The sequence below is a fragment of the Helianthus annuus genome, chromosome 15, assembly GCF_002127325.2.
Source record: "Helianthus annuus cultivar XRQ/B chromosome 15, HanXRQr2.0-SUNRISE, whole genome shotgun sequence".
Taxonomy (NCBI): Eukaryota; Viridiplantae; Streptophyta; class Magnoliopsida; order Asterales; family Asteraceae; genus Helianthus; species Helianthus annuus.
In genome coordinates this window covers 99150372-99165445 of record NC_035447.2, presented here as the reverse complement: position 1 = coordinate 99165445, position 15074 = coordinate 99150372, and the positions used below count along the sequence as shown (strand labels likewise).

Below are 15074 nucleotides of genomic sequence, written 5' to 3'. Positions count from 1 at the left end.
TGAAAAGTATGGGGGACCAAAGTTGAAAGTAAAAAGTTGTGAGGTTAATTTGCAAAAGAGGTAAACTTTTGGTTTAAAAGTAAAAAATCAAATAGATTTGGGTTAAAAGTGCAATATCATTTTTTTTTTGAAAAATTCTCAAAGCATTTGAGTACAACACCTATATACACAATTATGTTGTTAATTTATAGTTTGTTAATAATTAGTTAAAGAGTTAATTGCTCGGATGGTCCCTGTGGTTTCACGTTTTTTCACGTTTAGTCCTCAACTTTTGAAAATAGCATGTATGCTCCCTATAGTTTGTCATTTTGTTACTCGGATAGTCCCCCAACATTTACTCTGGGGACTATCCGAGTAAAAAAATAACAAACCATAAGGAGCATATATGCTATTTTCAAACTAACTGACATCTACTCAGGGACTATCCGAGTAACAAAATGACAAACCATAGGGAGCATACATGCTATTTTCAAAAGATGGGGACTAAACGTGAAAAAACTTGAAACCACAGGGACCATCCGAGCAATTAACTCTTAGTTAAATTTAATTATAAATATAATACATTTAAAAATGGAGTTATTGGTCAATCAAAAACTTATAAATTTAATGTTTACAATTTTACATAAATAAGAAATATTAAAACATTTAAATGGTTTTTAACCAATTTAAGAGTTAAAAAATAAATTAAGATTGATAATTTCCAAAAGGTCCATGTATGAATTTAAAATTATAAAAACCGTGAAAATGTATAAATACTAGGTGATGCTTCGCGCCTCCGCCGGCGTTGCGGGGCGATGACCGAATAATTCTCAACCAATTAAAAAAACAGTACTATAGTTTTGCTAGAAATAAAAAGTAAAAAGAGTGTTAGGCAGCTCTTTGACACGATTTTTAGCTCCGGCAAAGTCATATTTTTACTTTTACTTGGGGGAAAAATCAATTTTTTTTTCCGAGGGTAAAATCCTAATTTTTAGCTAGGGGAAAACCATATTTTTATTTTGCACGAGCAAAAACGTAATTTTGAATTGAGAGTGATATCGTAATTTTGAACCGAGGGGAGATTCGTAAATTTTAGCTGGGGGCAAAAGCATAAATTTGTTTTGAACCGGAGGCAAATAAGTAATTTTAAACTCTGGGCAAAACCAATAATAAACTGGTGTAAATTCGTAATTTTGAACTGGGGCGAAAACGTAATTTTGGCTGCGGGTAAAAGCATAATTTTTTTCCGAGGGCGACGTATTTTTTAGGTCGGGGCAAAAGGGTAAACGTATTTTGAATTTGAGGCAAAACCGTATTTTTTAACTGGGGGCAAAAACGTAATTTTAAAATTGATATAAAATAATAAACTGGTTGGTCCAATGGGTATTGCTCGCCGTCCATTTGAACCAATGACAGGGTGATACTTCCCGCCCGCGTTGCGGGGAGTTAGCCGAATAGTTCTCAATCAATTAAAAAAAACACTATTATAATTTTGGTAGAAAAAAACTAAAACGATGATAAGACCGTAATTTTGGGCTCAGGGCAAAACTGTAATTTTTCAGGACTAATGAGCGAGTGTTAAGCAGCTGCTTTAGACGAAAAAAATTAAATCGAGTCAACCAATTAAAACAAAAAACTTTTATAGTTTTGCTAGAAAAATTAAAACGATGGGGAAAACGTAACTTTGAACTGAGGGGGAAATCATAATTTTGTTTCAGGGAAAAATCGTAAATTAAATGGACCAATGGGGTTGAGGGCAAAATCGTAACTTGGCTATGCGAGAAAAAAAACTAATGGCAAAACTGTAAATTTAAACGGGGCAAAATCGTAATTTTGAACCGAGGGAAAAATTGAAATTTTTAGTTGGGAGCAAACACATAAATTTATTTAAATGAGGGTAAAAACATAATTTTCAATGGCAAAATCGTTATTATAAGGAAAAAAAACCTAATGGCAAAACTGTAAATTTAAACAGGGCAAAATCGTAATGTTGAACCGAGAGCAAAATTAAAAATTTTTTGCCGAGAGCAAAAGCGTAAATTTATTTTTAAGTGAGGGTAAAAACATAATTTTGAACTAATGGTAAAATCGTAATTTTAAAACTTTAAAACAGGATAAAATGGTAAATTTGTTAGGACAATAGAGAAGTGTCATGCATAACTATAAATATAAACCGGTAAAATCGTAATTTGAAAAAAAAAAAAAAACTCATGGGTGGCATGTCCGCCCAACTCAACCAATAGAATGAAGATACTATTGCTGTCCTTTATTTTTGTATAAGTTGAATAACTAGTATTTAATCAATTTAGGAGTTAAAATGGTAAAAATAGATAGTTGAAAAATGTTTAGGCGGGAATAAAAATATCTAGAGACTCCAAAATGATGATAAGTGATGGAATTTTTTATTTATTTATTAGTATAGATAAAAGATAGATTAGTTAAGAAGGGTGAGGATCAAATAAGAAGATTATTTTGGCTAGGAAGTATAGGATTAGGGCATGTGCCAAAATTTAAAATAAAGAGTATTTTAGTCAATCTTATCCTTTTCTTCTTCCTTCTTCTTCCCAGTAACATCAAACCCACCATTTTCCGGTGATTTTGAAGATAATCACTCGATCCGTTCGATTCGATCTCTGATAAGTGTTTTCATCATTCAAATTTCATCAATCGTTGAAGAAACCGACTTCGATCCATGTAACAAATTCTTTAATTTCATTTTTTATTATCTGGGTTTTTGATTTAGTTATTGCGTTTTACGATCTTGGCGGGGGTCCGGGGGCAGCGCCCCTGGTAGCAGGGTCCCAGGGGTGGCAGCCCCTAGCAGGGTCCAAGGGGCAGAGCCCCTGGCTGGGGTTGAGCTCTGGAAATTGGCTTTAATAAAAATGCATCAGAAAATTTCTGTAAATTGGCTCTGGAAAACTGCATTCGTAAACTGCATTGGTTCAGACAATTCACAGCACAGACAAAACTATTGTCCAGGTTCAATGCGGTTTAGAGAGAACATTTTTTTTGGTGTTTTTAGGCCATTACGTTTTAGAAAAACACATTTTTGAAGTGTTTTTAGTCATTGCATTTTAGGTAAAACACATTTTAGGTGTTTTCAGTCCATTGCGTTTTACAGAGAAGACTTTCTTTTGTTTTTTTTAGGCAATTGCGTTTTAGAATGAGACATTTTTAGTGTTTTCTGGCCATTGCGTTTTATAAATAAGACATTTTTTTTTGTGTTTTTTGTGCATTGCGTTTTAGGTAAAACACGTTTTTATGTGTTTTCAGGCTATTGCGTTTTAGGAAACAGACATTTTAATTGTTTTGTGGCTATTGCGTTTTAGGAATAAGACATTTGTTTGTGTTTTTGGTGCATTGCGTTTTAGGTAAAACACATTTTTATGTGTTTTCAGTCCATAGCGTTTTAGAAAGTATACTTTCTTTTGTGTTTTTAGGCTATTGCGTTTTAGAAATAAGACATTTCTTTGTGTTTTCTGGCCATTACGTTTTATAAATAAGACATTTCTTTGTGTTTTTTGGTGCATTGCGTTTTAGAAAAATCTCATTTTTAGGGGTTTTTTTCTGCATTGCGTTTTACGCAACTGGGTTTTTTCCATTGCGTTTTACGCAACTGGGTTTTCAAAATTTTTTTTCGAAAATATAGCAATAGTATACTCGTTTTAAAGATAAAAAACGCTCATTTTTTGGTGCAATTTTTATAAAAAAAAATAATGTCGTAGGAAGAGTTATTAACGTTTAAAACGGGGGGAATTGGAGGAGTGAGAAACTATTGTCTTGCATTGACTAGAATGCCACTAAACAAACCCACGCGCCTCTTTTCTTTCTTTCAATTTCCCTCATTTAATCTTAGCCATTGATTAACTAAATGGATGGTCAAGATTACTTTTAGCCTTCTTAGCCAAATAAACTTTCTATTATATCCTAACCCTAGTTAAGAAATTAATTGATCTCATATTACTATCGTGTGATGTTATTACTAAAATTCATTTGGTTTGAAATAAGTTGGGTTTATCATAATTTAGGGATTTGTTCAATTTGCTACATGATAATTTATCAATATAAACGTAAGTATTAGATATATATTAACCGTGAAGTCCAATTCTTAATTACTCTGTCAATGATTTTAATTTATCCAACATTGTTGTGTTATCTTGTTTTTTTTTTTTTTTTATTTGTACATTTTGTTTTTGGCTTTTTCTTGTTGCAACAATTGCATGCTGCATCTAAGAAGAAATAATATATATTGATGTTAGTAACGTCTTACTTTGAGAGGTGAGAGAAATTAATAAAACATAAAAGCCATTTATAAAAATAGAACTTAAATAAAATTAATGATTTAGCAATTATTGCTGTTCAAAAGAATAAGTAAATACATAAATAACTAAATTTAATGATCATTAATGTTTTAGATTTAATTATGGTTAAAATTAAAAACATTACTTAATTAAAAAACCTAGATTTGAATACTCATTTATGGTTAAAATTAAAAACATTACTTAATAAAAAACCTAGATTTGAATACTCATTTATATATTATTACATATTATTAATGCATAAAAACACTAAATACAGTCATAAACATATAGAGACAAGAATGAAATCAATATATTTATATATTTGACAAAAATATTGAATTTGAAAATATATATTCTTTCAAAAATTAATTATCTCAGTATAAATCTCATGCCCCAATAAATCATTCAGAACCATTCAGACTTGTGTCAAAATGGAGCAAATGAACAATGGCAACCATGAAGACAAAACCATTGAGTCAGCCATGATCTTTGACCAACAAACCAATGATGATTTTCCAAACCAATTCATTTGGCCAAAAGATCATCTTTCTCAAACGTCTACTGAGAAGTTGAATGAACAGGTAATAGACCTACAAGGGTTCTTAAGTCATGATGAGGAGGCCACATTGCATGCAGCCAACCTTGTGAGGGAATCATGCATTAGCCATGGCTTTTTTCAAGTGGTTAACCATGGTGTTGACCTTGATATGCTTGCTTTAGTCCAAGAGCATGGCCACGCTTTCTTTAAGCTTCCGTTAACCGAGAAACTGAAGTGCAAGCAGAAAGAGGGAAGCGTTGTTGGTTTCGCTAGTGGGCATGCTCAGCGGTTCCGCGAAAAATTGCCTTGGAAAGAATTGTTAACTTTTGAGTATCATGAAAATGGCCCTGATGAAGTTGTTGCGGAGTTTTTCAATGCAATGGGAAGTCAATACAAAGAAACCGGGTATTATTTCAATTCTTTTCTTTATTTTACGACAATTTGTTGATAAAAAAGATAGAGATGCAGTTTTAATATCTTATATTATAATTATTTTCTCGAATTTTTATTGATGTGCTGACATGGCACAAGTGGTAACTTTTTAACACACATGTCAATGTATCATAGGATGTGACTTTTTTAGTTAATTTATATTGATCTAATGTTTTTTTGATGTATCACTTTAATATCTTATTGGTAAAACTAAATTTCAATGGCTATTTTGTGAATTTATGTTGATCAAATGTTTTTTTTACACTCACTTTATTATAGTAAATGAGAATATCGTTACGACTTCTGATTAATAGGTATGGACTGTATGGTACCTTCTTTTAATACTATTTGATGATCATAACTCTTCTTGAAGGAGGTAGTGTAGTTGGAGTTTGAAAGACATCATCATATTCAAGTAATAAGCCTTCCAATGCTTCATTCTACAAGTCACTCCAACAGTTAAAGAAATAAAGAATGTGATGATGTTAGAACTCATTTAACTGTTGGTGTGACTTGTAGACTAAAAAGAATGTGATGATGTTAGAACTCATTTAACTGTTAGTTTAGGGATAAAAAAAATATAATGCTCATATGCGTTTTGTTATTATTTCTAAGTTTACAAATCTCTCCAAGTTTTTCTTTGTCTCTAAGTTTTATTTTCATCTATCTATGGTGTTTGTGCTAATTTTATAGTTGTAAACTGGTCATATGCAGCTTGATCTTTCAGAAGTTCTGTCGGTCAATGAATAAGTTAGCTCTTGATCTTCTTGATTTACTGGAGATTAGCTTGGGTGTTGATGGGCATAATCATAACTACTACTACAGAAAACTATATGATGATGCTGTGTCAATAGTGAGATGTAACCACTACCCGCAGTGTAACAAGCCCGACCTGACTTTTGGGGTCGGACCACATTGTGATCCAACTACATTGACCATACTTTATCAAGATCTAGTTGGAGGACTAGAAGTGTTTGTGGATAACAAATGGAAATCTGTTCAACCCTACCGCGAAGCCCTTGTCATCAACATAGGTGACACTTTCACGGTGAGTCTGCTTGTGTATCGCATCATAACTCCCTTTGTTTTATTGTTCCTTAATATGATCAAGAGTTGCGTTCTAAATATATTTGAAACTTATAACTTAACTAAGGGTGGATGTATTTGTAGGCACTATCAAATGGGAAGTACAAGAGCTGCCTGCATAGGGTAAGTGTGAACAGTTTGTCCCCAAGGCTGTCGCTGGTGTTCTTCTTGTGCCCAAAAGGAGATAGAGAGCTGAAAGCGCCTCAAGAGTTAGTCGAAAAAGATGGGAAAAAGGAGTATCCTGATTTCACATGGGGAGAGTTTCTTCAGTTCACTCAAAAGAATCACAGGGCTGATGAAAACACCCTTCAATTGTTTACCAAGTGGCTGCTAACTTCAAAAAATCGCAATGCCTAGACAGCTAGGGGTGGCAATAAGTAACTATTATGAAAGTCTAGTTACAATGAGTAATTAATAATTGTGTGTCATGAGTACTGATATTGGCTTATGCATATCATATGATTTTAATTTACATATTTATTGCATTATGTCATGAGTGTAGAATCTGTTGTTCGTTTATTTATCAAGAGTTAATTAATAATTCAGTCTGAATCCTACAAACCACAACAAATGGCATCATATATGAAACAAAGCTAACTAACTAGATAGAGAAATGGTTGTATGGGCTAAAGACTGCATATTGGTTTCAGACGAATCCATGAAAAGCGTCAATACACATGAAGTTGTGTTGTTTTTTCTGGACAAATCCCTGGGATTTTATTATTTTTAGTTTGTAGCATATAATTGGTATTTGGGCACGTATGGGCATATTGGACTGCACATTGGTCCAAAATCTCTTGATCCTCTTGAGGAACTAAAGTCATATAAAGATTAAAAGACTAACGAGTTTAATTTATTTCTAATTAATTAACTTTTGTTGATACTCTTGAGGAATTAAAGTCATATAACGATTAAAAGATTAACGAGTTTAATTATTATTATCAAAGGTCCTCTTGTTGCTAATAATGAGATAATCTGGAATCTCGTGCATCGAGTTTACAATATTCATAAGTTTTTTAACAAGTTGAGTAACTTGTAATATTAGCAAAAAAATCATTAGTGTGAATATATAAAGATATTGTCCAAAATCGCCACTCACTGTGAAATTAATGATAAAGCCTCTGAAACACCAGAGACTTTATTGTACTGAATAAAAAAACAAAACAAAACGTCAAAAAAACGACAGAAACTTTATTGCTTTACATTCAATGTGGAAAAACTCCCACCCAAAATCACGCGCCTAAATTCATTACATATATGAACATAACATCTCTTTTATTGGTCATACTTGAAAAAACAAAAACACCAGTCTCTACAAAATGCCAAACATTAGAAGTACTTTCAAGAAATTTACACAAAGGAAAAATGTAAACGGTAGTCTCTTGGGGATTCAAAACTTCAATCAATGGGTTCTTTATAAAATTTGACTCCACAAGAAGGGTTTTGGTGAAAATTGTAAACGCCATACTGAATATGGATGAAGAAGTTCACACTACAAGAAAAAAGACTTTTCGCGACGAATCAAAATAGGCTTTTCGCGACTCAATTTCGTCGCGATAGGCTATGGCGACGACATTTAATCGCAATAGGGTCGTTCCTATTGCTCGGTCGTATTAGGCTGTTTTTTCGTCGCTATACAGGGCGTCGCAATAGGTTGATCTATAGAGACAAAATTTCGTTGCTATAGGTTTTTAATATTTTTTTAAAGCTTTCACCTGTAGAGACTAAATTTCGTCACAATAGGCTTTAATGGTTTTTTTTAATATGTCACCTATAGCCACCAAATTTTGTCGCTATAGGTGAAAAGAAAATTCATATTTTTTTTTTATTTTTTAAATATTTTCCAGGTTTCCCAAATAAAAAAAAACTGTAAAATCCAAAATAAACTAAAGATTATAAAGCAAACTATGTTCAATTCTAATATTAACTAGGATTTAAACCGCGAGCGCGCTTCGCGGCCTGCATGCGGTCAAAATAATTACTGTGTTCAAAACTCAATAACATTTATGTTCCATTTGTGCAAAGCATGAACTCTAAGCCTTAAACCATAAATAAAAGTATAAAACAATACAAAAGCAAAATCTAGAGTTCTACACTACTCAAAAACAGATCTACTGTCTTCAAAAATCTAGCTTCATCTAGCTTCCAAGTAGTATCAGGCTATCAGCAATAGGGCTGTTCATTTTTATCCAAAACCCAAACCCGACCCAAATTCAAAACCACCCGAACCCGAATTAGCGAATACCCGAAAAACCCAAACCCGAGAAACCTGAACCCGACCAACCCGAACTTTAAATGGTTTGGTTAGCGGGTCACTTTTTCCAGGCCAAAAACCCGAACAACCCGACCCGAAAAACCTGAAACACGAAACCCGAAAAAAACCCGAACATTTATTGTTTTTTTTTCTTATAAGAGTGTTTAGATTTTGAGTCTTTAATAGATGAAACACTAAGTTTTGAGTTTTTTTAAATATTATAATAGCATATTTTCAATTAATCTTTGAACTTTGATGATATTTATAAAGTAACAATATGAATTTTGATGATATTTTGAAAAAAAAAACATTTGTTTTCATTTTACATCTAAACCCGAAAACCGAATAACCCGACCCGAACTAACCCGAACCCGAATAACCCAAACCCGACTAACCCGAACTTTAAATGGGTTGGTTATTGGGTTAATTTTTCCCAGAGAAAAACCCGAACAACCCGACCCGAAAAACCCGAAACCCGAAGAAAAATCCCGATGAACACCCCTAATCAGCAACATCCATATTCACATTCCTTTGCCAAGCAACTCTTCTATCATGCAAACATAAACACAAGACCAGAAGACAACCAACAACTATTAATCTAAGTAATCAGAAATGTGACCAGATAGATCTAACTTTGGATAGTAAACCAGCAGGTAATGAAAGCGCATCTCAAAAACCCAGTTCAAAAGGCTGGTCCTTGTTCAACAATGATGTTCTTCTACCCTTGTAATAATTTAAATATATTATTTGGGTACGTGTTTGATATTTAGACTTATAGACTTGCTGGCAAAAACACTTAAAGGTGGTGTTACTTTCCCTGTTAAGTCATGGACGTCATATAAGTTGCTAATTGTGTATAATAATTAATTTTAAAAGGGTAAATTTAGTTTAGATTTCAACATCTTCTATTTCAAATAAGTCGGGCATGATAAACTTTTTACAATGACCAAAGCTCCTGCAATCAAACAATAAATCAACAAACCAAGAAACAAAACTTTATTATTATATTAAGACAAAACTCTAAAAATGAAGCATACATGTAGATCATTCTGCAAAAAAAGTCCCAGTAAGCATTAAACGCTGGTTAGCATTTCTTATTGGCCTGAAAAACCATACCCGGTGTAATCAATTCCGGGTAGGGTTCGGGTACAGGTACCTTATACTTGAATACCTTTTTCAAATTTGTTGACACCGGAAGTTTAACATCATCGTGCACATCATGTTTCTGTGTGTGTTTGATATAAACGTGTGTGCATGTACAGAGAATAGATGCATACAGATATGGATATTTTATTGATAAATATCTTGGTGTCCTCCATTGTTACAGGAGGCCCCTATATATACATAATGATGAACGTTTATGAATGAGTAATTGGCGGGAATAACTGTCGTTGACAGTCAACCGGTGCCACTCAACCATCACTTCCGTTTCAAAGTTAATACAGATATTAAATAATACAAACTATCCTAATTACATGTGTCACATAATAATAATAATAATAATAATAATAATAATAATAATAATAATAACAATAATAATAATAATAATAATAATAATAATAATAATAATAATAATAATAATAATAATAATTATAAAGTTTAGTTTATAATCTAATATCTCCCCTTAAACTAAACTTGATCATGCTTCTTCTTGGGCAGTGTTTTGTCGGCTTCGTCTACAGTTTGTTCTTCATGTACAGGGCCTTCATCGATTATTATTCTTCTTATTCTTCTTTCGCTTTCTCTTAACTCCTCTTCTCTTGTTAATCCGGTGACAGTATTCATGCCATATATCTGCCCATAATCCATGTTCTGTGCCGGCGACGTCGTATGTGACAACTCGCATTTCAAACCCGTCTTTGTATTATATGCAACGTATGTGAACTTGATTGAACCATTGAATGATTGAATTATTGAATGTTATGACATTATGATAGGTTATGTGATTATGTATGTGTTTACTTAATCCGAACCGCACAACACATAGCCGATCGCACAAACTAATGGGCTGACTTATGACACTCTCGGCCCACTCTCTTTGAATCCGAAACACATAGACAACCCATGAAGGGATTCGGCCCACTACACTTATACGAATTAGATGGCAGGGGATACACCTCATTTGTTACAATTTACCTCACACACTCAAAACCCTAGCTTCCTCTTCTCTCACTCGAACTCGACGGCACAAGACAACCAACGAACATCCTTTGTTCGGATCACCCTCTTGCCATCATTAACCGGTTAGTGTGCTTGTGATTGTTTGTGTGTTTGAATTATAGATTACGTGTTGATGTGTGTACTATGATAGTCTTGCATGATGATTTAGGGTTTTTAATTAACATGATCGATTATGTTCTTATGAATAAGATTACATGATATAGAACCGAAACCAATTAGGTGATTAATCGGCTGCCATATTCTGTTTTCGGATTATTTGTATGATGAATTAAGATTGAATGTATGTAATCGATGGTATGTTGTGTAATCGGACAGAATTATGTGATTTGATAAGTTATTGTTATGCTTGAACAAGATTAGGGTTCATGAGAATTAGAAGGTAAAAACCCTCATTTGATCGAGTAGGGGCATGATTTGAAATAGATTAGTTGTTAATTGATAGATGATAAACTTGGAAACTATTGATTGCATGATTAATGATTGTAACCGATTGGCAAGATAATCGGATGTTCAAAACTAATCGCACAAGACGATCCAGTCGCACAAGGTTCACTGGATCGCACAAACTGCAACGATTGGGCCGGATGTACGTTTGGGCTGGTCTGGTCCAATCGCACAACCCATTGGATCGCACAAGTCTTGTCAGTCGCACAAGGTGCTCTCACTCGCACAAGGGATTACTGGACCGCACATGTGTTAATGTTGTTAACTGTTGGGCCGGGTGAGTAGAATTGGGCTGGGTAATAAAGCTGATCGCATAAGGAGTAGTTAGTCTGATGGGGCCGGACAAGCCCAAGTCGCATCGCACAACCCACCCAGCCGCACAAGATTGTTGTTCGTTCATTCGTTATTGGGCCGATATGTTAATTGAACTTGTTATTGTTATTTGGGCCGAAGTATAGGGATCGCACAACATGCTGTGGATCGCACAAGAGTGTGCTGATCGCACAACATGTTGGGCCGATCGCCAGTGGGCTTATCTAATCGCACATTGTTTGATTGCTAAAGTGTTGCCATGATCTATACGTGTTTGTAACGTGTTAACTTTGTGTGAAACATACGTGCCTTACCTGAACCAAACCTGACTTATATGATAATCCTGTTAGGACGTGACTGACTACTTTTAATTCAAGTAACTTTTGGTATAATCTGCCGAGCAAACCAAGGTGAGTTCATTGCATTTTCTCAAGCATGCGTCCCGGCGGTTTGGGACAACTGGTAAACATTTGGAAGGGAAACATTGGGTAAACAACTTAATCGGTCTTGGTTATTGCCTGGAGGGCAATGGGGGTAATTAGTTGATAGCGCTATTAGGTGGGAAACCTCACACCGGGCCGTAAGGACGGGCGTGAACTAATTATCTGGATAGGGCTATGGTTGTTAGAGGCACACTCCTCGGATACATATGGGCACACTCCCTAGGGTATCTAACGATGGCAACATAGCAATCGGTCGTTAAGGGGTACCCACTCCCCGGATACACATGGGCACACTCCCTAGGGTATCTAACATGAGCAACATCGTAACGCAACGTTGAATCGCATTAACATACATCTGGTAACTCAACACGTTAACAAAACCTTGAACTCACCAGCGTAGTCTGACACACTTTCTTGCATGCTTGTAAGTCGTTAGCCTTGGAACACGGACTTGCTATCTGGGAGTGCTGGAGTGGTCATGGCTCGAAGCTATTGGATTACTTATAATTGATACATTGGTTTTGAGTTTTATTATGAAACAATTGCTAAACGACTTATCATATGCTTCCGCTATATAACTCTTGTGAATCGATATTATGTTTGACATTTAATCTTGGCAATTAATGACATGTTTTATCTAAATATCTATCATTGGTTCAATGTGATTGGTGGCTCAGACTCTGATGTGTAACACGCTTCGCGGGATTCCCGCAGGTGGTATTTTGGGGGTGTTACAGTTTGGTATCAGAGCCACTGGTTATAGTGAACTAGGTTTTAAAACGTTTTGTAAAACCAGACTATAACCGAACAACTTCGAAAATCGATCATGACACTCAGCTCCAGATTGCAAGGTTCGTCTCTCTCTCACTTTATACATTACTTGCTTAGCGGTCACACACTCACAACGTATATGAACTGAAACATTAAACACCATAGTGACTTGATAGTGTGACACTACTCTTCGACTTATGCAAACCATAGACCTGTAATACCATCTGTTATGTTGTTGAACGGGGGAAACTTCGAGCGTAAGTTAAGAGGCACTGAGATAAGCATGCAAATTGCCTTATTATTATGGGTGCACACTTAATAATAACGTGAGGTGCATGCAAGTCCCAGTGAGGCTTATCGAGCGTGAGAAGGGTTCTGCCTTATTATGTGTGAACTTGGTCGTACGTAAATGTCAACCTGATACTTGATATCCATCTTGTTTCGATTTCCTGAGTTGGTTCATCTCTAAATATAGAATCATGAGTGGACGAGGACACGAACGTGGCAACATCAACATGACTCAGGCTGAGTTGACTGACCTAATCAATACCCGCGTGGCTGAGGCTTTAGCAGCCTATCAAGCTGGTACGGAATATACCAAGTACTCTTTACTCTTATACCACGTACACGTCTTTTCATTCCTATAATGTGTTTCCTTCCGTCATTTAGGTCAGCAAGCACAACCTCAACCTAACCAGCCCACGTGTACGTTCAAAATGTTTATGGACTGTAAGCCACATACCTTCACCGGGACTGAAGGGGCTGTGGGACTTCTGAGATGGTTCGAGAAAGCAGAGTCTGTGTTTGCTATCTGTAACTGTCCCGCTGGGGACAGGGTGAAATATGCTGCGGGTACCTTGGCGGATGGTGCCCTAACGTGGTGGAACGCCCAGGTACAGTTGTTGGGCATCGAGGCAGCGAATGCCACAACCTGGGAAGACTTTAAAGAACTGATCAGGGAGGAGTACTGTCCTCGGGATGAGGTCCAGAAGTTGGAAAACGAGTACTACGACTTGAAGATGGTTGGATCTGAAGTCGAAGCGTATGTGAAGCGATCGTATGAACTGGCCGACATGTGCCCGAACTTGTCCCGGCCTATGTCTCGGAGGATTGAGTTATTCATCAAAGGGTTGCCTCCGCGTGTGAAGAGCTTGGTCACTGTAGCCCATCTCAATGATTTGACACAGATCGTTCGTCTGACTCATAAGATTGTGGACCAAGAGGTGGAAAGCAATTCGTTACCCCCGCGTATTTCGGCCACTAATGCTGCTACACCCACTGCCACTGCGTCCGCTAATGATAAAAAGCGGAAGTGGAGTGATTATGACAAAGCATCCAGTGCTGGTCAGACTCAGAAAAGGCCAGACAACAGCAACCGCAACATCAGCCAGTCGTCTTCTGTCAATCAAGGCCAGGGAAGTGGCCACAGCCAGGGTTCGTATGCAGGGAAGAAGCCACGATGTAACAAGTGTGGCTATCATCATTTCGGGTCGTGTAATCGGAAGTGTGACAGGTGTGGTAAGGCGGGCCATGAGGCCAGGGATTGTAGGGCCCCACAGCCTAAACACCAGCAGCAACAAAACCAGCAGAATCAGAGACAACAGGGACAACCACCCCAGCAGAACCAGGGTTTCAGGAAGGGGTGCTATCAGTGTGGTGACGAGGGTCACTTTAAGCGGGATTGCCCTCAGTTAAACCAGAACGTCAACGACAATAACCGCCCGAATAATAACAATGCTGGGAGCAACAACAACAACAACAACAACAACAACAACAACGGCAATAACGGGGGAAATGATGCTCGCGGTAGAGTGTTCCAGCTTGGAGCAGGGGATGCCAGGAATGACGGCAACGTTGTAACTGGTACGTTTCCTGTTAACAATCGTATTGCTTCTGTATTATTTGATTCGGGTGCCGATTGGAGTTATGTGTCCCTAGAGTTTAGTCAACGATTAGGGATAACCCCAACACCTCTAGAAGTTAAACAAATAGTAGAACTAGCAGATGGTAAGATGATAGAAGCCTCGAATGTCCTTTTCGGGTGCAAACTAGATCTCGTGGGTCAGGTGTTTGATATTGACCTCCTTCCCGTTACGCTCGGTAGTTTCGATATAGTGGTAGGCATGGATTGGTTGTCTAAGCACCAAGCAGAAATTTTGTGCAAAGAGAAGATCGTGCGTATTCCTCTCCCTGATAGGGAGTCACTGTTAGTTCAAGGGCATCGTAGTGGGACGATGGTTGGGATTATCACGGCCATGCGTGCACAGCAGTATCTATAAAAGGGGTATCCTGCACTGTTAGCGTTAGTTACCAATGCTCAGTCTGAGGAAAGT

At 36.4% G+C, this 15074-nt stretch overlaps 1 protein-coding gene across 1 annotated transcript; it reads left to right on the top strand.

The window, feature by feature from the left end:
• The first annotated feature begins 4711 nt into the window (after positions 1–4711).
• LOC110913973 (gibberellin 20 oxidase 3) lies at positions 4712–6693 on the top strand. Its single transcript, XM_022158785.2, has 3 exons — positions 4712–5223; positions 5965–6298; positions 6421–6693. Exons 1-3 carry the CDS (start codon positions 4712–4714, stop codon positions 6691–6693), a joined length of 1119 nt encoding a protein of 372 aa, XP_022014477.1.
• Positions 6694–15074: the final 8381 nt, after the last annotated feature.